General features: G+C 38.7%; 1 protein-coding gene across 2 annotated transcripts in view; it reads left to right on the top strand.

Moving 5' to 3' along the window:
* The window catches only part of LOC117425631 (1-phosphatidylinositol 4,5-bisphosphate phosphodiesterase eta-2), a 119,941-nt gene that overhangs the window by 19,929 nt on the left and 73,056 nt on the right, over window positions 1-26,956 (top strand). Inside the window, exon 1 of one of the 2 annotated variants that reach the window (XM_059001779.1) lies at window positions 3,876-4,000. The exons of the other annotated variant lie outside the window; for it this stretch is intronic. Coding sequence (XP_058857762.1) covers window positions 3,970-4,000 — 31 coding nt within the window. The 5' untranslated portion in view covers window positions 3,876-3,969. Of the gene's footprint in view, window positions 1-3,875; window positions 4,001-26,956 lie in introns of those variants that run through there. 2 annotated transcript variants of the gene reach the window in all.

The raw sequence follows: 26,956 nt of genomic DNA, 5'->3' as shown, positions 1-26,956 counted from the left end.
ATTTTTAACCTGACAGGTGGTGATAAGAGCTAAGCTGTGCTCCTACTGTATGACATCTGTTATCTTTGAGAAATATGGGGAAGATTCAGAACCCCAATTGGACTAAAGAGCTGTCAATCTCGTCTGACTAATTAAACAGCGATCAAAATTCTTTCACAGCAGAGCGCGAGTAATATCAAACAGTAAGCCATTAAAACTATGAGCTACGTTGTTTAATAAAACGATTATACAAATATATTATTTAAAAATAAAGGTTTTAGTACTGCTGCAATAGGAGGGGGACATTTCCCAGTCATTGAAAAAGCGAGGGGGACATGTCCCCGCGTCCCCCGTGTAAATTTCGCCTATAACTGTATTTTTTTTTAAATATGGTGACTGGTTCGCCAATGGTGAGTTTAAAATAACATATGTTTTTTTTTTAACAGAAAATTGTTCGATTCAGTTATTGGGCTAATATACGTTTATTGGTGTTCACCATATTAGATGACATTGCTTACTGCTTTATAGATACTACCACGTCTCAGATCAATGGATTAGCCACATTGGAAAAAATATACCATTGTGTGGAAACCTGCTGGCATTTTAACATTTCATGATGGAAATTGATTATTGTGACAGGCTATTCACACCACTGCACTGCGCATTGATCGTGATAAAGACTAGTGAAGTATAGATGATATTTAATGGCTTCCATTGTCAAAGGAATATTACAATATTACTCAAACATTCTGAGTAAGTATACTACAGTGTAGCTTTCCCTTTAGGATCCATGCTGCAATTATTTGTCTTAGGATCCCATAATTCCATTATTATTCTATTCATAATTGCAATGTTGGCCACCTGGTGGCGCTGTCCACTATGCAATAATTCCATTAGAAATAAAACAATTTTAAGGAAGGGGATTTGAAAGAAAACATTCATATTTTGAAAATATCCTAATCGCTTACTTCAGGTTCTCAATACAGTATTTGATAACATGGTCACGAAATGTATGATAGAGAGATAAATATGTTTCTTTCTTTAATAGCCCGGCTGGTGAATATCATTACTTGGAATGCAGAAAACAAATCAGCATTGAACATAACTTGTGCCTTTTGTAAAATAAACCTTAAGAGATACAAACCCATGTTCTGTGGCTCATCAAGGGATCATGACCTGTTCAAGCCTGTCTTTTGTGAATCTCATTTTCACATAATCCTCAAGTGTTTTATAGGATTACAGTCAAATAAGCAAAGGGGCCCCAGAGCTGTCATTATCACGGGGGGATATTTTTCACACAGAAATGCGCTTGGGTACATTATTTGCCTTGGCTGTGAATCCTGGGCTGATAGCTTGTATTTATTTTTTTCTTAAGCCTGAAGTAGTGGCAGATTGACGCTCTTCTTTCAGTCTCCTGCCAGGTTTATAAAATAACGCATCCAGCTGTCAACAGCCATCACTTCATATAGTATCATGAGTTACCTGCTTATTAATTATTGTGAGCAAGCCAAGTAACAGCTATGCCAAAACTGTGATACTAACAAACCCCAACCCATCTGAGGTCTCAGTGATCAGGAAGAATTCTAAATATTCAAAGCTATTTATTCCAGATCATCATGGGCAAAAAACAAATGTCAGAAAAGAGACACGCACGCAGTAAAGTGACCAAGCCAGAAATAAATAGCCTCCAGCTGTTTCGGATTTGTTTTAGAATTGTAATGTGTTTTTATTTATTTATTTTCCTTTCAGAAGAAAAATGTGCTAATGATGATTTGGAGTAAATAGCTAAACAGCTACATTGTGCATGTGTAAGGAGCAGTGTTGTGTGATACGCTGCCGTCACGGATTCTGTCCCCTGTCGGTGAGATGAGATGAGGTTAAAAGCTCTATAACCACGAATGCCCAGCTCATTTGCATTGTGGTTAAGATGCTCGTTTGCCCTGCGCGGGGTCGCCGGTTTGCTCCCAGCCTCTGCCCTGTTATGCATTGTTTGCTGTTCACTATTGAGATATTGCAATGGAACGTGTCAAGAGCAATCTGTGAATCTCTATCTGACCTCAGCATCCCTTATGTGTTTAAACCTATTCATATATAATTGTTGGATTCCACAGAGTCCTGGTTTTATTTACTTCATCAGATACAGCCTAGCTGACCTGGAAGTGAGACATCTGCAATGCGAACGTAGAATAGCTTGGAGCAGCTGACCAGAGGAGTAGGGCAGAGGCTGATACTGCAGGTACTGTCTGTGCAAGTCATACTGAAGCCATGCATTGCTAGTTTATAGAAAGTAGCACATTTGCAGGCAGGGGTCGCACTTCATCCCCCCCGAGGAATGCTTATTTATTTTTTCTTCTGGGCTATCTGTCTTTTTTTAGCTCTTGGTTCACTTTACCTCTAAGGAATAAGATTCACATTCTCTGTAAGAACAGTGAGGTTTCAGTAGGATCCTTTCTTGTATTTATCCTTATTTACTTTGATCCTTTGTAATTGTAAAGGTAAATATGATGGCTGCACTGCACATTATGTAGCACACAGTGCCACCATGTGGCTGGATGTTGTAATGATTCTAAGTGTACTTTAAGGGGTTAAGAAATGCAAGATCTCTAATAATAAGAGTCAGTCTCTTGAGTGTATTTTTGTCTCCAAAACTAAAAAGGATCTGCATGGTCCTAATTTATTTTTGAAATGGTATTTAGATGTGTAATTGTGTTCAGATCAACTGAATAGACCCCAGCATTGCTCCTTGTGTACACTGCAGTGGAATATCAGCAGCTCAGTGTATGACATGAATGAATGAACAAATGTGCCCTTTTAAAAGGTTAAGCTCTGCTTGCATTAAAATGCAAAAACTGCAGCTACACATCTGTTTCCTTCTTGCTTAAGGCACATTTTAATTACACCTGATTCTTGGGCAGTGTGCTGTATGTTTTCAGAGGGGAGGTAGCAAAGCTGTTGACTTGGGGGAATTAATTATAAGGTCACGAACAGAGACTGCAAGGAAATGCTAATGTTAACATAAACTTGTCTTGTGAAGTCAGTTGATAGAGACTCATGAACAATATTTTAAAAGCTCTTCTGCTTATAATAACAGTGTGGATCTTGTGTGGTCTAATGTAGATTGCACCGAGCTGCACTGAAATGCAGTTTTTTTGTTGTTGTTGTTATTGTAATCTGATTTTATAATGTATGGAATAATAATGTAGTCAATGGGAACATAAGCAATACCTTTTCTCTTTTCTAGTGCTTTGTGGGCTGTGATTTTCAAAGTACAATAATCAGATTTATCTACAAATGTAGATTTCATTTTTAATAAAAGCCTTGCATCTTACTATGCTCTCTCTCTCTCTCTCTCTCTCTCTCTCTCTCTCTCTCTCTCTATATATATATATATATATATATATATATATATATATATATATATATATATAATATTCAAATAATCATTCTATCTACGCTGTAACATTAACATAAATACCAGAAAATTAGATACAAAAAAATCGCAGAAAATGCGATTTAAAATTTTCAAGGAATATTATAAAAGCTGTTTTTGAAAGACATTGTCATAATAATGCTTGGCCAAATCTGTGTTATTCCTAGCATAGAATGCCTCTAAATTAATTTTGTATGCATTACAATCCATTACATTCCTTCCCACTCCCACACTTTTTTTTATTGGGGAGTCTTTATCGGAAGAAACCAAAGTCTTTGTTAAAAACAGAATAAAAAAAAAAAGAGAGCTTGCAAATGATTCCCCCGTGACTTAATAATGGAATAACATTTAAACACACTCTCCCTCGCTCTCTCTGTCTCTCTCTCACACACATACTCAGACACACACACACACTCACAGACTCACTCATAAAGGGGCGAGGAGATAGAGACAGTGCAGCACTGAGATTCTCCTCTGCAGCCCTCTCTGATAATACCAGGACATAATCCAGTGTGCACTTCCTGCAGTTCAAATATACCAACCTCAGCAATCAGACAGGCATGGACTTGGGAACTCTTCCGCAGAAATACAGTATGTCCTTTTTCAACACTTTCTCCTTTTGATCTCTAGATTTTTTGTTGTTGTTGAAATAATCATACTGAACTGGCTTGCTGTATGGTTTTGTTGCCTTAATCAATTGGTCTTAGCGCTAAATGTATAGATCAGATACGTACAGCGAAAGCTTGTGTGTAAATGCAGTAATGTGGATGCGCATGGAGAATTAAAAGTTCAAAGGATACTTTTTCTGTTCACAGATTTTGGATATAGGATTGTGGAGCTGTGTTGGAGATTTTTGTAATGAAATGATAGGTATGTAGGTTTAACTAACAAAGGAAATCAGAAAATCTAATGGGGCTTGTGTTTGATTTTTTAATGCAGTTAATACTTACTATAAGAAATGTGTATGATTACATGCATGTCAACTTAAAGATAGATATCTGTAATGTTGAGCACATTTATTTATGTTTCTATACAACTATATTCATGACGGTGTGCTTAAAGCTTATGAAAAGCTGTTAAATTAGTCACTTCTCAGTGGTTTGAAACTTAATAGATCATTAGTGATTTGCACAATGGATTTTGTCCCTCTTCTATTGATGGGACTGGAATTCATTGAAATACTGAAGGATTCTAGAGCTGTATCAGCTGCATACAGAGATGATACCAGGTGAGAGAGGAGGATTGAATCAATAACACACTTTCCTGGCATTCTGCTTGAAGACAATAAAGTTATGTGTCTTTTCTCCCAGGGTGTGAGTTAATGATGTGTATCGTTTGGCACGTATTATATTCCTTTGAAATGCCTGCAGGCGATTTATAAGAAGACTAAATCGCAGTAAATTCAACAGCTGGATTATACAGTGTGACATTTGTGACACAGACTCTACCATACTTTATAAATTCTTTCATTAAAAAAAGATTGCTGTTTATATGCATAAGGTTTGAAAAATATTGTTTCTGAAAACAGGGGTGCAATTTATTATATATCAATAATGAGTTAATTTAAACTGAATAGAAAATCATATTGAAGTATATATGGAATTGCATTTGAATCCAAGTCTGTAATTAAATGCCATCTAAGAAGTTATTGCTTAAAAGAAAGTTGAACGATACCCTTGCAATAGACTTCAGTTCATTAATAAAGTAAAATATAACTAGTAACCCTGTATGTTTGCACTGCCATGGCATGAAATTCAATCATTGTAATGACATTGCTGGCTTATTTCAAGCACTGCTGTCTTTTATGATTGTGGGTTTATTTTGAATGCCTGTGTTAATTGGTTAGTTTGCAGTGTCTAAAGACATCGATAAAGGGTAACGCGAGTGTTAAAACAGCCATGAGTACCGATTTTTCATAGCATTACAGCAGGATTGCACTTTTAGTTAAAGCATAAAATCACAAGATAATTGTACAATTAAACTTATTATACTATTTCCCTCGGTGTCACTACCTCAAAAGTACTGTCACTTTAAAGACAGATACCAAATGCAGTGTAGTACAGATTCTGTACTGTGTTACATTATTATTGAGACAGCAGAGCCTAAATCTGATCAATAGTGTTACTACAGTTACTTGACCGATGGGTGTTTTATCTTGCTGGCTCTTTCATGCACCCAGGTTCATTATAATTCATTTCTTAGTGTTGCTCTGGTAGGCTGAGGTTCGCTAAGACTGGCTAGTGATAAAGCTGCCGAGCTCTGTGTAAACTTGCTCTAAAACGGATCCCAAACTTGCCAGCGCTTTCATCAATCCAATAAAGACATTACAAGTGATGGATGTTATAGGGATAGGATGCACACTTATATCCTCCGAAGGATTTAGTGCGCTGTTTGTCTGTGCTGATACTGAAGGCAGTGCATTTCAATGCATTAGTGCCTTTTACTGTTTGTGTGTTTGTTAACAGCACTGATTAGAATGGTACCATTACTCTTTTCATGTTGGTTTTAATACAACAGCAGGGTTACAGAGAACGGAAGAAAACGAGTTTCATATTGCTCAAGACTGTGAGATTGCCTGAGTGGAGTTTCAGCACTACTTTGAATGGACAGCATTTATAGAAAAAGCACTTATTCAAAGATCTGCTGTATAATGAAGTTTGCATGGATAAAGCATTTGGGGAAACCGTGAAGGCACTCATCTATATGTATCTGTAGCGAACCAAAAAAGTGTAATAATCCTATTATCCCTAAGAGGGTTGGGGTCGATTCCTTTTTATCAATTCCATTTCCAATTGCCTATTAATGAATTCCAGCACACCGTTGATCAAAATTGCCATCAGCAGTATTCTGTTGAAATGAGCTTCTCACAGTGGCAACAAATGACTTAAATTGATGTCATTTGTTAGTCAGTTAAATTGGCTTCAAATGAAAACAGCTGAGCAATCCCAACAATAATTATGCCTCTACAATATAAATTCCGATTCCTTCCTAATGCCAAAGGGGACTTTTTTTTCCTTCATGCTCCCCAAATACTGGCAAAACAAAGGGATGTACAGCAAAGAACAAACCTTGACCTATATTAAAAAAACAAGCCGCAGTGCAGTTTAACTGCAGCAAAAGTACATTAAAACTGGGGCTGCAGCTCTATCACCATTACTGCAATACAGGAATAGTGATAGAGCATTATGATTGCACAGCAGCACTGGACCATTGGAACTGAAGTTACAACGCAATTAAAGTGTTTCTAAGCACTCCGTCTGCAGTTAGTTCATCCAGCTGAAAGTACATCCACTGCTGTTGTTTCCTAAATTGGTGAGGTTTTGCTTTATGTTGGAGATAAGCAACCAAGATTTGAAATAAATAAGACAGGTAGAACATGCTGTGAGAAGTCCAGTTCTATAGGCGCTGAGTGGCTCGGTGGTTAAAGCCCTGGATTGCCATGCACAAGGTTTTGGGTTCAAGTGTGTCTTTGTCTGGAGACTACTTGTAGATGACTCCAAAACCAGTATCTTCAGAACAAGCCTAACCTTTTATACCTGATGTATTTCACCAAACATCAGATTGCAGGCACTGGCCCACATTGCTTCGTTCTGGTAGGTCGATGTGGGTAATAAAAATGCGTCCCGAACCGCTAATACGAGCAATAAGCTAATTGTGTTGTCATATACCTTTAATGAAATGGATTTAAGTTAGTGGTTTAAAAACATAAGCAGTTTCCATCTTGGTAACAGACTGTTGCATTGTGCAAAGCTGTGCCAAGCAATATAGAGCAAAGCCAAAATGTGGTAAAAACACTGTTCTGTGTTCTGAGCCTTTTTGTATGTATCAGGTGCCATTTAAAGGGTACAGCTGGAGCAGAAAGACCCTGGTGGGTACAGGGATCCAGCTGGCATTGTATTAAGCATTCGCAGTGCCAAAGAGCACGGGCAGTCCAATTCACTGCCACTGCAGCAACCTAACTGTAAAATATAGACTAATACTGTTAAGCACACTAGAAGACATACTTGGAAATTAGGACAGAGGGTGGTAGACAGTTCTTGAAACAGAGCGGTGAGGGTAACCAGGGCACGTTGTTGCTGCTCAATGCTTTGGATCTTTTAAGAGCCAACTGGATGGAATTCTGGGATCAATCAACTACTAGGAAAGGAGTCAAGTGGTTAGCATATTGATACCAGTATTCCAGATCTGCTCATAAAAACTTGGTTCTAGTGCATTTTTGACAGTGACTGACAGCTTTAGTACTGTAGTATAGTTTTAGTATAACTGCAGTAACACAAATAAGCTTTTTGTAACTGCCTGCTCAAGATGAACAAATCTACTCAAATAACTTTACAGAGTGAACCCCAGACCTGGCATTGCCTCTGTTTCAATTCTATGTGAGAGGATTCTTCCAAATTAACTCATAAAGACCCCATAGCTAGGCTTTCATCCCATTCCTTTATCAGGCAATGTTGACAGTTTTCAGCCGCATCTAAGGTTTTTAAATATGGACATGCTGGTCAAAGTGGAATCCATGAGAATGGAATGAGTTTGCAATACAATTACAGGAAGACAACCCTGCTGCAGAGCATGGCCTTTTCACCAAAACTTATCTGAGCAGAAGAAATGGCATTTAAAATGCCCCCTTACAGACGGCGTTATGAACGTGTCCATTTGTTATATAAATCGTATAAAAATGACTAAATTAACTGCTATATTGAGCAGAACGATATCCATCCATCAATCCTATTGCCTGTCTGTCTGTCATGTATCATCCTGCAGAGATTTCACTGTAAAGCATGGGAAGCCTTCAGCATTTCCTGCACTCAATGGAATTCACTGATTGCATGAATATACTGTGTTATAATGAGCCCCTATTAAGCATCTGGACCAGAACTGATTTTATGTGCGAAAATTATTCATAGGATTTTTAGGCAGCTTAGTGGACAAAATTATTTTCAGAAAAAAAGTTTCAGTTGTTCACTTACTTCTATATTTATATTAACGTGAGATACATTTATATTAAATCAAATTAAAACTAGAGTTTTGTTTCAGAGGATGTTTTTTTATCGGAATCTGAATTCACTATTGTCTGATGCCTGTGTATGTACTTGTTAATGTGTTCTTTATTTTTATTTTTTCCTATGTTGTACTTGTTTGCTTTGTGCTGCTCTGGTGTTTGCCCCTTGACCAGATCAGTGTTGTAAATGAGAATTTGTTCTCAATCTTCTTATCTGGTAAAATAAAGGTTAAATGAAAAAAAATAGTAGGGAAGATGGTTTAACCTAAATAATATGTACCCAGTAAACATATTGGGCACAATTCTCAAAGCAATTTACTCCAAATCGTCATTAGCACATTTTTTTCTTAATGGAAAAACACCAATTAAACATTCAAATGAAAAAGAACCTGTTTAATACTTCATTTGAAAGTCTTGTTTTTATCTCATTTGGTGACTTTAATGGGCGCGTTTCTCCTTGCTGAAAACAATCTGTTCATGACGAATGGAGAATTTAGCCCAAATTAGTATTAATTACATTGTAATTGTGTATAAATCAAAGCAATTGAGGCATTGAAAAATGAGAAAGAATCAAACCCTTAGTCTTACTCCTGGAGTTCTGAATCAGATGGCATTAACTTTTTATTGCGTAGTTTCATCATGTACAATTAATTCCTGTACAGCAGCTGTTTATCCAAAGTGGGGATGCCTGGGGCTGTCACACTCTCAATCATGGGTAAGATGAAGGTTATCTCCCATGCAAAGTAACCAGGATTTTATACAGCAGCTCACCATTTACATTCTAGCCAATACCATCACTTGTATACGTTATGTGCCCAAAATAACGCAGACCTTCACTTCCAAAAGTATGCAGTCTGCTGATTATACTGAACATCTGTTTTCTGAATGCGATGTAACCAAATTCTGTGACAAATGAAGAAAGTTATTTGTCACAGAAGGCCGCTGTTGGTCTTCATGTTTTTCTTTTTCATTTCTGACATCGACTATTGAGGTAATATCTTTATATTGTTGCCTAAGTCATATATGTCTTGCCTGTAAAAAATATTTGTACTATTGTAATTTGAACGCATGTCCTGGTGGCGTTTTTGTATGCAATAAAAAACAAGAAAACCAAAAGAGAAAGTGAAGTATCATCCGGTTTAATATCATCCGGGCAGCATTGTTCCAGTGGCCTAAACATGCTTGTTCTCCCATATGCCATAAACGTTTATCGTTTCCTTTCTAGTCTTGATCATAAATTGCCGAGCATGAGGAATAGGTGCTTGACTCCCTTTTCCGAGCGGATACACTCATAAAGGAAAGGGTTATCAGAGTGAGAGAGATGTGGGCAGAACCAGCGACCCCGTTGCGAGACTCAAAGCTAAAGCTGTTCAGGATTGTATCGCAGAGGAAAATTGCCCTTTCTTTAATCCACATTTAACCGTCTTCCACAAGGACAGCAGTGCCACTGTATGCATGTCTTGTCCTAGCTTGCGATCGTTCATTTTGACAGAACAAAAAATTAGCACCGTCCCTTTAATTGCAGAAACTGGGGCAGCCTTTACATACATAGAGGGGGTCCCATGTGGGCTCATCTGATCTTGAGGGTATTGCCACAAACTTGATAATAAGAGGGAATGTTAAATAATGAGGGAAAGCTTTTCCTTCGTCTCTTGTTTGAATCTAGACAGTTAAATGTGAAGTCATTATTTCACAAGCTGAATTCTTGTCCATATTGTTTTATCAAGGGTGATGTATAACCGCAACACTAATGCAATTGCTTTATGTTACAGTAAGCCTAGATAATGGAGAGTTAATAAAAGATACATACATTGTCTCTTCTGCAAAAGCCCAAGCAGCATGTCCACTCTGAAGTGATGCCTTTTAGTACTGATACCCTGTGGTTTCAGATTATCAATCAATCATTTAACTGTCTAGAGTTGTTATTTGTTAATTAGGTAAACGAAGAAAGGCACAATTGTCAATACACACCCAATTGCAGAAAAATAACAGTTAAGATTAATTTATTTAGAATTTTATTTTGGCTCAATTACATAGGGTATTCTGAATCCAGATTTTTTTTTCTTTTGCTGCTCTACTCAACAGTTCAACTGCTCAGTACTTAAAGGCAGTGCTCAAATGGATTCAGAAATGGACATTGATTGACTGGATTATGGACCAAGGACCTTGATGTTTCCACCCGCTGTTAAAACCGATGGAGTTCTAGAATGATTAAACAGCCCCCCGTTCAGAACCTCACAGTCATGTTCCATTCCGGACTAATATAGAATTTAGAGTTTCTGGAGCACTGCCGCGGTCAAATCCTGCAGGATTGCAAGCGTTGTTTGAAAGGAGGGTGTCGAAGGCGAGACCCCAAGCTCTGCCCTGTTGTACCACTGCAGTGTCTGCCTCTTCATTCGGTCTCTTCTGTGCCAGGCTTTAACCTCGGGGGGCTTGTAACCAAGACAGAGCTTACCAACCCGAGGCGGGGCTGATGAAGAACTCGATCCCAGCTGATGTTCTCCATCCAGCGGCTGTTTTATCATCTCAGCTGAATTTGTTGTAACTTGGCAACGAATGTGCAGTTTGTCAAGGGGGCCCTACAGGTGGGAAGCTGCCAACCAGGCTTTGCCCTATCATAGCAGGAAATGTTGCTGCATCTAATAATCCATCATTCGGGCACTTGGGAAAAGCATACAACAGTCCTGCTTTGTTTCAACTAATCTAGACAAAGCCCTCATAAAAGTTTACCTTAGTAAAAGCATAGCAAAGTGTAATAATGCATAGTGAAAGCAAGGTAAAGAATAGTGAGGAATGGTGATGTATATTAATGAACATGGCAAGCAAGGGTAAACTATGAGAAATGCATTGTATATAATGGGAGAGGCACGGTAAAATTGCAATAGTGTGCACAAATACAGAGTAAATCTTTGTAAGGAAAGCCAGTAATGTATTTTCAATTATTTATCTTCATACTCTGTATCTTTTAAGAAGTTTCTTTTCCACAGTGCCTACCCAGGAATTCGCACACTCTTTATGAATATAAATCATATTACATTTCCAGAGCATCTGCAAAATCAATTTCCTACCCTATTTAAGTCCCATTATCATTTTTATGCAGAGCTGCTCTATGGTAATGAAAATGTGTTTGAAATTTAAAGTTAAGTTTCCCGACAATAAGAGGAATAGTGGAAATGTTACTGAATTGAATTATGTTTTATGAACATACACAACTGATACACTATCTTCCCAACACTAAGTCTGCCAAAGCGAGACTTCTTGACAGAAATATTGACTTAAACTAAACCACAACTGTGTTTGGTTATTGATTTTATAATATTAAGACATTTAGCTAAAAGCCTAACCATTAATCCCTCCCATGGCTAAAAGCCCAGCTAAAACTGAAGATATTTGATGATGAGGTTTAGTTTGAGTCACAGATTCTCTCGCTGATTTTGCAACCTGTATCTTTACAGTAAATTTTGCAGATTTGTCTTTGATCTGACAGACCAAAGCACTCTACTATCCACTCGTCAATCTGAACGTCTCTCGTGTAGAAAAAGGAATTAAACATTTGTTTTCACCAATCTATCAACCCTGGCCTATAGATCTGTTTTTCTGCTATCTCCTGCTTTTCACATGTGAAACCTTTACCATTTCCCTCCAATCTGATCACACTTTCAGACATGCCTGATGGTGTCCAGTCCAATATAGTCTTGCTTTTTACTGCTGTCATGTCAGAGTGGTTTTTCTTCTTCTCTTGGCTGCCTTTGTACTGGGTTTAAGCCACTGTGATGAAAGGTCAGTATAGTGTCGGGATTGAAATGTCATTGAAATGTCACTGACAGCAGTCCTGTTTCTCACCCGGCAGTCTGACCACATGCAGTACCGTACAGTCGCTGTAGAAACACTTATACAATGCTGTGGTCCTCTGCACTGCACGCTGAAGAAGGCCCTACCCGAGGCGTTTGTCTACTTGACTTAGCCTCTTATAGTTTCACAGCACTCACTTGCTCGCCAAAGCAAAGTAAGACATCAATCCTTTGCCTTTTAAATACTATAATATTATACCAAGGACAGAAGCAACCTAGAGCAGTTAATGATTATTCAGTGCTTCAATCTGCAATGATTCATTGCTAAAGTGCATAGTTTTTCATTAGTCAATGGCTATGTCTATGCCACAAAAGGGTTGATTTGATCAACCAGTATCCCACTGAGATAAGCCATAGCCGAAACATTTTACACCATCAGCTAATTTGCCTGGATTGCATCAATCACTTATTTTTAGGTGTACACAGGGCTGGCGCCAGGTTTTTGTGGGCCCCAGTTCACAGTTTAGTTTAGTTTGGTCTAGTGAAAACTGGGTCTATAGTAATACTGGGATAACCATGCATAGGTAATGGATGCAATTCAGGGTGATTTCCCAGTAAAGAGACAAGTGTTGTTACTTAAAGTACATCCCTGTCTACATTTATTTTTGTGTCTGTTGGTCAGACCTGTTCAGTTTCCCCCCCCTGATCTGGTTCACCAATATTATTATAGATTTCAATCTTCTTTATTGATCTCCTATCAGTCCCTCTCCCTCTCTCTGTGTTACTGAATGGGCCCACTGCCATATTATATATTAAACGTACCCAGTGCTCTTTCGATAAGGGGAGGATTTTCTTTGAGGAATCGATCGCCCCTTTGCAGATAGCAAGTTTGAAGTGTGTTATATTGACAGTTATTTCCAGCACATCATTAAACAGATCTGAAATTGGACACTCCAAACTCATTTTTGATACTTAGTTGTGTATTGAGCTACATGAAATCACCTTCATTATAATAAGCTCCTGGTAATTATAGCAAAACATGTAAATAGCTTGACTTCTGGCACTCTTATTAAAGACAGACGCACACTACTGTTGCAAAAGCATCATGCTTATTTGCGTAGGTTAGGGGTGCCCATGAAATCTAGATTTGATTGCTATAAAGAATATGTTAAAATATTACAATTGCAATGCAGTAGGTGATTCCTAGGCGTTCCCAAGGTGTTGGGTGAAAATCCAATTGGACGGTAAGCAATAACACCTTTAAAGGGGGAGGCTGTAACACACACAGCAGCATATTTTGTTTTTAATATCCGCAATAGATTTCGGTATCAAACATTTCTTTAAGGTGGGTGTGTTAATTGTGAATCTTCACTCAAGTTAAGACGCATTGTTTCTCCACAGAACAAATACTCCCTTCCATAATTCTGGGCTCATCTCGTGATTGGTTCAGCCCCAGAGCTGTCCCACTGTGGCACCCTTGCATGGCCACATTGTAACTAAATTGCCTGCTGCGAGCCCCTTGGTAACCATTACCGCTTACAGAGACCCCCAGGACACAGACTCACAGGACAGAGCTTCTACTGCTTTCTTCAGCAAACCAATCCCCCGAGCCTGGTAGAGTCTTGCTGGAATAGAAACACATGCACTCTTTCACTTTCTTCTTCGACTGTGATCTTACACATACGTTTCATTTTGCAGGTTGCACAATGACTGTGTCGGGTCTGCTGGTTTTTATGTCAGTTTGCGGTTCTGACCCACGCAATGCATTGGAACCTACGGTGATTATGTGATTTCTCATACAGGATTGATGATGAAATGTCAAATGCTTTGTCATTGTTCAATCCACTTGCATTCCAGTAGCTCAGAGCAGCTTCAATCAGCAGGATGTGTATATTATTCTCCGCTGCTGTCATTGCAGATTGCAAGATGTTAAAGTCCCGCACGTATCAATGTGCTGTAGGTTTGTGACTTTACTCCAAGCAAACCTGCTTCGTTTCATTATAATAAAGGACTGCCAGGCATAGCTGGAAAGGGCATCACTATAAATAATGGAACAGATGGAGGTAAACAGCCAAGGGTTTTGCAAGGGTCTGGCTTGTTCATTATTTAGTACACAGAACTGGTGTTGATGTTTGTGCAGTACACTTTTCTTCTTTCAAACTCAGGGTGCGTCACAACAAGAAACATCTGTAAAAAAAAAAAAATCAATAAATAACGGGATTGTAAACAGTGCTGGGTATAAGGAAGATGATCCTGTAAAAAAATAAACCTTGAATGCAAATGGTATTTTAAACACACCCGAGCATTCAGGGAACGTTAACCCATTTTCTAGAATCAGCTGCACAGCGATGCTCAATTCTCCAGAGGTTATCACAGACCACCGGGGACCTCGAAGCAGCTCTGGGTTATATAACTACATGATGTTAATTATGCCCCAGTAATTACTGCAGCTCTATACTCTAGTCGGCAGTGTTGAAGGTGTTGATGGTTCTTTATCTAACTTCCAATAAGAGTAGCAAAAACTGCATCTGAGCCCTTGTTTTTCATTTTTCCTTATCCCAAATACCACTCTTCAGATGAACTGGGGATGATGCTTTAAATCTGCTAGTTAGCTTCTCTTTCGCTGTCCACGGTGCTGAGTGAAATCTTGGTAACACTTTACATTAAGTGTCTCTAATTACTGTGTATTTACATGAAGGCTAGTAAGAGTATGGGGGACGAAACCTAGCCTGTTTCTTAAACGACACACACAGACTCTGAGCATGTTAGGTCTGACATCTTTACTGCTGTTTATCAATTCAGGCACTACATTGAAAATAGTCTCCTGTTACAATACCTATTGTACTTTTAAGTATAACCTTGGCAGGTAACATATGCTACTACAGCAACTGTGACTAATTATCAATGCCTTTAGATACCTGTATACCCAGAGGTTCAGGAGCACCCCATTATATATTCTTGCGATCAGTCTTTTAAGGACGCATGTTTAAAACATGAATGTCTTTTGTTTACTGTAAAAGCCGTGGGCATGGCAGGTTTCTTCATTAAGATATTAAAATTGGTGGATGGTTTTTTTTTCCTATGACATCAGCCAACAGCTTGAGGGCTGCAGATGTGGGCTCTGAAAGCCTTACCTACAGAGCCAGATAAGCTGCACATCAGTGAAGCTCACAGTACAGTGACACTGTGCAGAGAAGCAGCCTGAGGCCAGAATTCACAACTGAGGAATTCAATTATTCACCCTCTAGTTGCAGTAGTGTGCACATTTCTTAAAACACATTCTCATTTGTCATTTCTATCTTTTTATATACCTCCTTGCACAAAAACCTCTGGGTGTGAAAATGTCACTTTTCGCTCAGTAATCAGTGATATAGAGGCCCTCATGTGTCACAATGTTAGACCACTTTGTGCTTTAATTAGACATCATAAACAACTTCTAAAATGCCTCATGCATTGAGCGAACCACTAAAATGATATACTGGTTTAATACAGTAAATGTAAGCCTATGTGAGCTTCACAGGTTGAAACATATTCAGTATACTGAAAAATAAAACAGTAAGTTATTTCATATTAAATATTCATATTTATGTTTTACATTTATCAACATGCTCAAAGCATACTCATATCTGAAATGCAGACTCCACGTCACACAGATGCAATGTCTGTGCAGTTTCAGTGTCACCCATTGCTTTCAGTGATAACACTCATTACAAAGCCCCAATGTTCGTTGAAGTTCGTAGTGCTTGATCGTCTGGGAGCTGGGACACTCTTCATTTAACTCAGTGGATTTCTAACCCTCAGTGGCCGGTGGATTTGTCCAGTGGATTACACTGCTGCACCCCTCACAATGTCCTGGAGAGGACAGGGTTGATTCTGCTATTCTGCACATGGCTGGATGTCTGCATTGTCTTGTTGTTCTGAGTGCTCTCATCTGCAGCGCAGTTAGGAAGTGTCAGTCTAATGCTTGTTTCAGCATAGCGCTCTAATTGTGCCCTGTAGTGCTGTTCAGTGCTGCCCGACTCGTTGCCTCATTTCCTCTGCTATATGCCTGATGTTACCTTATTACTTTATACTTTATTCAAACCACAGCACAATTCAGGACTGCTGTTTATTACTGAGTAAAAAAGATTAAGCAATGACAAACTAAAGGGGTCAATCAGAATCTACAGAAACATATCCCTTGCATTATTTATTGATCAATCTCTTCTAGACAAAAGACTTGTTTAAACTATAATTGCAGAAGGCAGATCCTGTACTGTACTGTAATGCCTTGTTATAAGCAAAATGTTATTAAAATAATTGATGTGCAAAAAAAAAAAGATAGCTTTCTTTATAAAGAAAAACATTAACGTGAATAATGAGCAGTTGTCTAGAGTCATTATACCATCAATTTATCAGCGGCATGCCTGCGTTGTAGTTATGAAAAGACATTGCAAGATTTTAGGGGGACTGCATCTTTTCATGGTTAAGCCAGTATTAATTCCCCCTCCTATCCAATTGCTGATAATGATTGCTTTTTTTTTTCTTTTCTACGTGCCACACAGTGACAGATCAGACCCCATAGTGAGGGAGATTAACGGTGGCTTGATTGGATTACAGCACATTACATCCAGATCAGATGGAGAGCTCTGTTGCGTAACAAGGGCTTAGCTCTCGGACTTGTTTTTAACTGAGAGGAACAAGCTTGTTATTCACTGTCCAGGCAATGGGCTCTGGCTTGCTAACGTGCTTCAGTTATTAGATGCTATAATTGTGTTTCACTGTCAAGCTTAGAGGGCATTGCTATTACGCAGAAGTATAAGTGCCTGCATTCTCCAAATAATTTTTGAGGGCATCAGTGTGGAGTAGTGGTTAGGGCTCTGGACTCTTGACCGGAGGGTTGTGGGTTCAATCCCCAGTGGGGGACACTGCTGCTGTACCCTTGAGCAAGGTACTTTACCTAGATTGCTCCAGTAAAAAACCCTACTGTATAAATGGGTAATTGTATGTAAAAATAAATGTGATATCTTGTAACAATTGTAAGTCGCCCTGGATAAGGGCGTCTGCTAAGAAATAAATAATAATAATAATGGTTTGGTAAAAAGAGTACTAGTACTACTGAATCGCAGGTGAAAATGTGGTGGCATATAAGCTTTATCTTCAAGCTCTTATTATGTCGTTAGAACAAATAAGTCTGACATTTTAAACACCATCTGGAAGTGGCATGCCTCTAAACATGAGTTAATGTGGCTGTTAAAAAGACAAACTCGTATAGCTCCCTGAACACAACATGGTGCAGAGTATTAGTGTCACACACTGGTAAAAGTTATTGCAGATCCTTGAAATGCTATTGCTCAGCATAATGTGTGAGGGCACTAGGGTTGATTTCATGGTGTCATAAAAGACAGCTTGGAAAATGGAGTGTATCTATCTGATAAAGTTTTAAAGCAGGGCTTTGCGTAGCAGATTTACATTCCATATAATTTTTTCATTGAATTTTACAGCTGGCTGCCTTTTTTGAATTGATTGATTTAAAGTCACTGATGTCTACTCGAGATTGGGAGTGAAGATGCATTTTTACTGTGATAATATACAGTAGTATAGGCTCAAACAAAGGACATTTTATTACTGTGGCTCCACAAGCTTAATCATGTTAACTAATGATTTTTATAAGTTATCATTTTTCTTGAAGGATCAATGATACAAGAAACCGAGACCTTTATCCGGCTCTCTGTTCTTAGAAAGACTTTGCAAAAGGCAGACAGAGCAGTTTTGGCTGCCTGATATGCATGCATATGTTGTAAAAGTAAAGTCAAGGTCCAGTTAAAATAACCAAGCTGAAATGAAATTATCCAGACGATCAGGTGAAATCCCCTTTTATTTTCACAAGCCGAAAAAAATCATAAACTTGTCTGGTAAAATGAAATCCCTTGAGTTGCATACCAGACCTCTCCCTGCTGAGTACTTGAATAACGAAATGACCTTACTATTAAAATACTGATGATGTACCAGATCACACATTAATACATTTTTGTTTCCCATCTGCCCTGGATATGACATGATAGCAAACTATAAATGAAGCGTGTGTTTTGATTCGCAGTTGCCCTTTGTGGAATGTTACATAGCAAGAGATGGTATCATACCCAAAGGCCAGCAGTTATTCAGTTGCAATGAAATGAGTGTGAAATAGAGTTAGGAAAACAGAAAGGGGATAATATCCCTTACCTCCCCCCCAGGCAATTTCCTTTCAACCCAATAACCTAATAGAATTTACTTTTTCCTTAGGTTACCGATGAAGCGTATTCTTCTCCTTCACTTTAACAATCCTGGTTTCGATTATGATAGCTCCAGGATATCATTTATTTTCCTATTACAGCAGGACTGAAATGTGTGATCACTGAACCACGGAGCGAAATCACTGTTGTTCTCTTGGTGTTGTCTCTTCTGTGCGTCTCTGCAGGGACAGTCTGTACTAAATTATTCTAAACAAGGATGCAATGGTACTACAATGTGAAATGGCAATGATAGTAAAGGACAGCTGAAGCAATGTGCCACAGTGGTAACATTATTATATTTTGATATATCAGTGGTATCACAATGGCATGAACCAATGCACACTAGCAGTCTATTGCTGTACTGATCAAGACCAGTAAATTGCACTACCATATCAGGACCACTGTGAAATATTTGATCATATTTATGTTGCTTTAGTCTGCTGATGCTGCTGCTTCTGAATAGAAACTTGAATGAACCCACAACTTACTGATTTATTGATGTCATTTTGGTCTCAGGATTAAGATTCCACCTTCTTCAATGGTGTAAACTACACCATTAAAAACATGCAAGTCTGCAATAATTCTATTTTCAATTCTAATTCAAGGGGGCTAATTTTAACAGGTACAAGGAATGTTTGATCAACCATGGCGGTACTGGTGTCCTATAATCACACAGCGTTTCTGTATAATTCCTGATTAGCAACATGAACAGGAAAAGACTTGAAGCTGCAAACAAAAATGTTAATTGATTAGCCCGCAGACCACTCATTTGGGTATTCAGCTGAGCCAAACAAATCGGTCAGTCTTCATTAGTTATTCAATTACTTGCTCATTCAACACACTGCACACTCTAGGAAGCTGCTGTCATTTATTTGAATAACCAGAAAGGCTGCATGAAGGGGTTCTTCAAGTTCACCAGCTCCTCCTTATTTTAAGACTGGTGATTAGTCTTGCCTTTCGATTTTAAATTTTTTTTTTACAGCACTGTTTAATAATGTCCCTTGATTTCTCGTGATGATTTTGCAGGGTTCTGGGTTAATAGCTCTGGGATTAGAGGGAAAGTTAGGCAGAAGCTAGCTGAAGTTTGTTGTGCACTGTAAGCACAATTAACCTGTCAGTGTACTCTGAAAGAGGGGCTATTCAAAAAACACAGTGTAAAAAGCCAGAAATCCTGTATAATTTTGAGGTAAAGCTTGACAACAAAGGTGTCTTTCATGACAAGTTAAATGGCACGCTTCATTGTCAAATCATCGCCGTTTGAATGGGGAATGTGACGCGTTTGGTTTTGTTATATAATTGTGCAACACACTGCAAAGAGCCTGAAGCTTGAAGTGATGTTATAGCCCTGCATTTTGCATGCAAACCCAGTGAGCTTTGTGTTAAAGCTGGTTATATTGATTTCATATTTCAAAAATCCTCAGAGCTGTCCTCTATGTCTAATTCTATTAATCCCTGCCAGCTGAAACAGGCATATCCTTTAAGGCTTTTTATTCAGCTGTTTAATTACAATTTGAATGTATGTATCAAACAAACCTTAGGGCACAAGAAACATGGGTCTGTATTTTCCACTCTAGGTGAATTTTCCGCTCCATAGCAAATATTATAATTGGAGCCACCCTGAATTTATTTATACATCACACATCACAAATACTGATTCAGAGAATTACTTCTATCAGGTTATCATTATTAATGCAGTTCTTGTGTGTGAACATGAGATATGCCCTGTAGAATAGCCAACAATTACACAATAACAGCTTCCAAACCTTACCTGGTTATTAAGACACGTACTGTACATCTCCATTAAAGTAAAATAAAACAGTGTGTATTTGAATTACATTGCACTGTGATTGTAACTGATTTCCTATTGATGTGTAGATAAACCCTTTTGGAGAACAATTGCCACACAAAACAGGAAAACACAGCGATACAGAACACACAGCGTGTCTAGCAATCAGAAAGGGTTTGCAGACCAAGACGTCCCTATAACCTGTCATCCCCAGATCACAGCCCTTCTTTTCGATTTCATTCTCAGCCACAGATACGCTGATTCACACTGCCTGTTTTTACTCACACCCTCCTCGCTATGCCATCAAGCCAGTAATGGAAAAAAAAGGCATCACGACTGTGATAAACTTGACAGCTTTCATTGAAGAAAGCATAGCTGCTCTGACGATATTGCTGGCAACAAGGTGTTCGGGTGAGGCTCCACAAAGTGTCAACAGAGGATGTGGATTGCAGAACAAGGTGTGATCATTATTAACAACATCCTGTATACAGATATGAAAAAGACTTGGACATTTCTGGTTTTATTTTATTGCTATTATGAAATACTGACTGTATTTAAACCATTAAAAGAAACCCTCTCTGGCATTTTAGCAACTAAAGTAAATCACATGCACAGTTAAACACGCTGCTTGTGTGCAACAGATACTAGAAACTGTATTGAGACAAAACCAAATCAATTCCAAATCCGCTCTCTCATTTTTGCTATGAGATACTGGACTGCTTTCCGAACTGAAATCTATGCAACCATAATGGAAAAGTGCAACTGGATTGCCTGTCTCCAGCTGTTTAATTGTGAGACTGAGAATCCCAAACCTTTAGCAAGACAGCAGCTGCTGTTTCTTTAGCTTTATCTAAGAATATACGGCTCACCTCAGAAGATGCACCTGCTTTCTGATCACATCACTGCAAGCTCATTCACTGCTTTGAGCTGATGGATTTAGAAGGAATGAAAGAACTCAAGAGCACACCTGTTTAAAGGCATAACCAGCCAAGTGGAGACATTACAATTTTTACAAACTGTTAGTTCTGGTTTTTCCAGTTACACAAGTTCATAAACACAAATAAACGAGCCACTGTGTTGCCATTGCACGTCCATTAAAGATCCATAAGCTAAGGGCACGCTCAACTTATTCATTTCAATTTTCAGTCCCCGATTTACGGGGGTTATTTCCAAATTTTGAAGCATAAATAAAAAATGTAAGTGCAGTATTTTCAAAAAGCTTGTAATTGCCTCCGTGCCCGATAGGCACCTTAATGCACTAATCAAACCAACACATATTAAAAAAGAGGGCTGAGTTCAGGATGCCTGCATATCCTTTATTGAGGAGTCTACTGAAAATCAATCTTGTTTATTTTGTCAGCAGTGGGTATCTCATTATTGCAGTGGGACAGAAAGGGAGAGAGTATGGTCTGTGAATCATATTGGAAAGGTTTCACAGATGAATAGCTTTATTCATAAAGCATTAACGCACTGGTAAGTACATGGTTTTTCTATGTGTGGACCCATGCATTTTAGAGTATTGTAATGTCATGCAATACAGACAAAGCTTTTGTAATGGACAGTGTATTGCTCTTAAAAAAACAAGTTCATTATGAAGTAGAAACCAGTTACCCGTCAGTTGCTTATCAGATTTATTTTGCTGAAATAGTTCGAGAAGAGATTATCGCTTTATTGCAATCCCTTGTCCCATCTCTAACTAAAGCAAAAAGGAGGATGTGTGGTCCAGTGGTTAAAGAAAGGAGCTTGTAACCATGAGGTCCCCGGTTCAAATCCCGGCTCACTCACTGTGTGACCCTGAGCACATCACTTAACCTCCTTGTGCTCTGTCTTTTGGGTGAGATGTTGTTCTAAGTGACTCTGCAGCTGATGCATAGTTCACACACCCTAGTCTCTAAGTCGCCTTGGATAAAGGCATCTGCTAAATAAACATATATTGAAATGAAAATGACAGGATGGAGTGATTTTGCTGGTTTTATACAGTTGAAATGATATATTGCTCTCTCACAAAACATGACCTTAGGTCTCATCCAAGTACCAATGCAAAAAGATGATGGTAGAAAAAGATGCAGATACAGCAGACGAATAAGAGAGTTTGTATAATACAGATGCATCCAGCAGGAATAACTTTAGCATTCTGACGTGTTCTATCTGCACTCAGATGTTTATTCAATTTTAGCTTTATAGCGCTGTATGCTGATCTAAAGAACAATTGATGTCACAAAGACTTCCACTATTGTGCTGGGAGGCTTTTCTGTACTCTGCAGTGTCCATAAACACACGAGAGAGAAAGAGAGAGAGAGAGAGAAAGAGAGAGAGAGAGAGAGAGAGAGAGAGAGAGAGAGGAGCATAGAAGTCTTGAAACCTATCTGGTGGAGAGCCACAATCCCAGTAGAAAAGGATAATGACACCGCTAGCGCAGTTTGATATCTCTCTCTCTCTCTCTCTCTCTCTCTCTCTCTCTCTCTCTCTCTCTCTCTCTCTCTCTCTCTCTCTCTCTCTCTCTCTCTCTCCTGTTTTAAACATTCGGTGAGGGATAGCCACAGAGTAAATGCACAGGATTTTAAGGAAATGAGCAATGCCGGTATGTGCCTTAGCAATCCTCCCCCCCTCCTTTTTAATGCTTTCCAGAATAGGCCTGTGTTGCTTCAATTTGCCAAATATTTTTGGTTGGTAGGGTTGTCATGGTAACCTCTTTAATATTGCAAATATTGTGTGTGAGATGTTAAATCAAGTCCTATCGCATTGTGGGCATTAATGATTCCAGAGTATTTTTCAAAGATAAACTTCCAATACAGAAACCCTAAAGAGGCTAATTTCCAATACAGAAATACTACTGTGTGTTTAATAGTTATGGATAATTTGAAACCCAGGTCAAGAATTTGCACACATAGTTCTCTTAGGGGGCGGGGTTTTTTTGGGGCGGGGGTGAAGGAACAGTTCAGTCTCCTTGGGCACTTTTTCCGAGATTAAGCTGGCAACGGTGCCGAATGAGTGCTGGTTTGTAAGGGGGAGCTTGTAATATGTTTCATTATGTGAGCTGCGAAGAACACAGACTCGTTTCACCTGAAAAGTAATTGCAAGTGCTTGAATCCATTCCACCCCCTTGTCATCTAGCTATGCCATATTGTTTTATGACCACATCTCTAGTTTGGGTTTCTTTCTTTATCGTGGTTGGCACATTATTAAGAATGCCCCCTCCCCAAATGCCTGCTTTAGACAACCTTCAGAATTATGCAAAGCTTGCCACCTTTTTCATCCCAAATGAAATTTTCGCTGCGGACGCTCCAATGTCTATTTTTGGAAAGTGCAGCACACATAAATCACTGCACTGTGTTAATGAACATCCTGTGTGACTTCGGGAGGTGGACTGTACATGGCTATGAGAGTCATGTAGAACTTTGTACACTGCCTAATAATAATAAACAGCAGGCAGATACTAAAAAAATTATTTGCTCCCCAGTGTGATCTGATCTTCTCTCCATTATGCATAATCCATAAATTGTAATGTGACTCATTCATAAAAAATGTAGGGCACAATTAAAGGCATATACACTGCAGATGGTACAAACTCAGCTTCATTAAAAAAAAAACTGGATCGGTAATATATTTTAATGAAAGTGCTTTATGTGCTTCATTAAAAAAAAAAAATCACCCTAGTTTAACCAAAGTTCTCAGTTTGCTTGTCTTACATTCTGGAAGTGTCTCGCTGTTCACTTCCTAGGACAATTTAAACCCATTAGGATGCTACCCCCTACCACATGAACGTCAACCCATGTCAATTCAATTCAACTGCCCAAAATCTTAGTTCTAAATCTACTGTTTTGGCATTCGCTGCAGTTCTGTGGTCTGCTCATGGTTCTTCTGTATTCCAATGACATTTTATTCTGTAAGGTGTTGCCTATGAAAAAAAAAAACACCAGAATATGAATGAACTGCACACCCTGCAGGCATAGACCCACAGACTTTCACAGGTCTTTTTATCCAGCATCGTTCTGCATTATTCATTCAACTATACTTGCCACCAAGTCCTAACGTATTTAATCTACATATTGAATCTAAAGCAGAGCGTGAGTGAATGTGCAAACTAAGAGTTAACGGATGGAGAAAGAAAACTGCTTATTGCTGTAGAGAAACAGATGACTGAACACTTGATGCTCTAGCAAGCCAATATTATTATATATTATTATTATTTGTTTATTTAGCAGAGGCCTTTATCCAAGGCGACTTACAGAGACTAGGATGTGTGAACTATGCATCAGCTGCAGAGTCACTTACAATTACATCTCACCCGAAAGACGGAGCACAAGGAGGTTAAGTGACTTGTGCAGGGTCACACAATGAGTCAGTGGCTGAGGTGGGATTTGAACCGGGGACCTCCTGGTTACAAGCCCTTTTCTTTAACCACTGGACCACACAGCCTCCTCAATAGCTTTGGACAAGATTAACGAAGCCCATTCCGTTCTGCTATAGTATCAGGAGAAAGGAGGGGGCTGTATGTTCCTAGATACCAAAGAATTTCTAAATGATGTTCTTCAGAGGGCTGCATTCATCATTACTTTTTTTTATCTGCCAAGAGTAATAAAAAACCCAATTTGGTGGAAAATACAGATTTGGGAAGGGATGAAACGGGACTGATGGATTGGCGAGGCAGGGGATCTTAGCTGTAGGTGACAAAGATAGAGGGCTCTATTGCTTTGACTTCAAACAGCATCATTTGATATACATTAGTTCCTGTGCTGTAAGCTTGTTCTAAAAAGGTAGTACAATTTTGTGGTAGCAACTTATGGCATGCCTAAAATGGCTGTCTACAACCCAGAATCTAGAACCTATAAATGTACTTTACATTAAGTATGTGCATAACTTAGGAAACTATGCATACTAACCTTGTAATTATGTGTAGGTACACATGTATTTACTAAGTAACTACTATGTAAATACACAGTAATTAGAGATGCTCAATGTAAAGTGTTACCCATAAATGTAGAGTTGGTGGGACTGGCAAGGTTGAAAGATCCCTTAAGATTAGGATTCTACAGACAAGCAAGCTTAGTTAAAGACAGATTTGTATGAAAAATGATAATACATGATAATTAATTCAATAATTGCAAACACTATAACATGAAAAGGGATATATTGTATATACATAAATGGGGTAACATTTATTCCTAAAGATATGACAGCTTTGATCTTGCAGGGTCCTATAGAATATATAATTCAGTATTCTTTTTTTCCTCAATATCTATCTCTCGCTCTCATCTCTCACATTAACGACTGCTATTATTCAATGTCTTGCCGAGAAAAAAGCTTCCATTAATCAAAAGTTATATTGTAAAACGCTCTGAACCTTGGACAACCTCCAAAGCTGATTCCACTCTTCTCCAATGGACGCCAATTACAATTATCTGACACATAAGTGATACAAAGGGGACTGACAGCCCAGACCTGCCTGGTACAATTAGGCAGCTCGAAGGCAGCTGGTCTCCAGTGAGACAGGTGAGCAAACAGGTCTGGATGGGGTGTCTGCTGGGCATTTTAAAGGTGCTGAGGTTGGTGTGCAATATTCCTTTAGGAAACCTGCTTGAGTATATACTGAAACTAAAGCTGAGGGAACGTGAAGCCCTTTTTCAGGAACAGTGGCTTGAAATCTGGTTTGAGGCAACTTTGCTGTATCAAACCCCGTTCTCCCCTGGTGTGCCATGCAGTGGCCTGAAATCTGGCTTCATGTTCCCTTAGCTTAATAGCCTCGTCAGATGTGGTCATTTTACCCAATCTAAATCTTTCTTTATCACTTTGCTCCAGTGAGTTTGGTCCTAAAGTGAACAATAAAGAATTGAGTTTGTACTTGTTAATGTATGGACTTCCTGAGTTGTTAATACCTGAAGTACTAGAGGCTAATAAATATTTCTAATTAATATTTCAATTTGCGATTCTAATTATTTCTAGTTAATAAAAATGTACCAATTGCAGCCAATGGATATACTGTAAATAAAGCTGTTAAAAATGCTCCAAAAAATTACAAAGTAGCCTGTTCTCAAATGAGGACAATGGCACTTAATGGGTTAAGTAGTATAAGAATTGTGCATTTAGAAACATGTTTAACCCCATTCCAGCACAGCATTTCAGTATTTCTCCAGATATCCTTTATCTTGACTTGACTTGACTGAAATCCAGGCGCTATCAACCTTGATATTCTTAAAATCATATTATTTGTAAAACTGGCATGTTCTGACACTAGTAATGATGTGATGTCATGCTTCAGTGGATCCATACTATTGAGATACTATTGGTGTAAAATATGAAAACGTCAGCCTTGCCAGCCTGCCAATGGCTCATTGCATTGTAGCTGCCCCTTAGTGCAGAAGCATTGCCCATGTAGTCCCACTACAGTGTTGAATATGATAAGGGTGGCACATAGTAATCAAGAATGCAGTGTTTATCCAGGACTAGATTGGGCTGCTTCCCTATGGAAAGCTGTGATAGTCTTTGGAGAGAGGCTTGCATTATAGTTTTGCAGCGACGGCAGTTTTCATGCAGTCGAAATGCTTCTCCTTGCTTTCAATGGTATATTTTAATATCTGTCTCTGTGTGTGTTTTTTCCTCCCCATTGCATAATCTTCACATTATTTTAACAAGGTAATAGAGAGATTTATCGCAGTGTTTCTGACGCACAGCTCTGCTCTTGCTCTGTACAATCTCTTGAAGTGCCATTATACCTCC

This window comes from Acipenser ruthenus, chromosome 27 (assembly GCF_902713425.1).
Source record: "Acipenser ruthenus chromosome 27, fAciRut3.2 maternal haplotype, whole genome shotgun sequence".
NCBI lineage: Eukaryota > Metazoa > Chordata > Actinopteri > Acipenseriformes > Acipenseridae > Acipenser > Acipenser ruthenus.
This window is presented reverse-complemented; position numbering and strand designations above follow the sequence as displayed.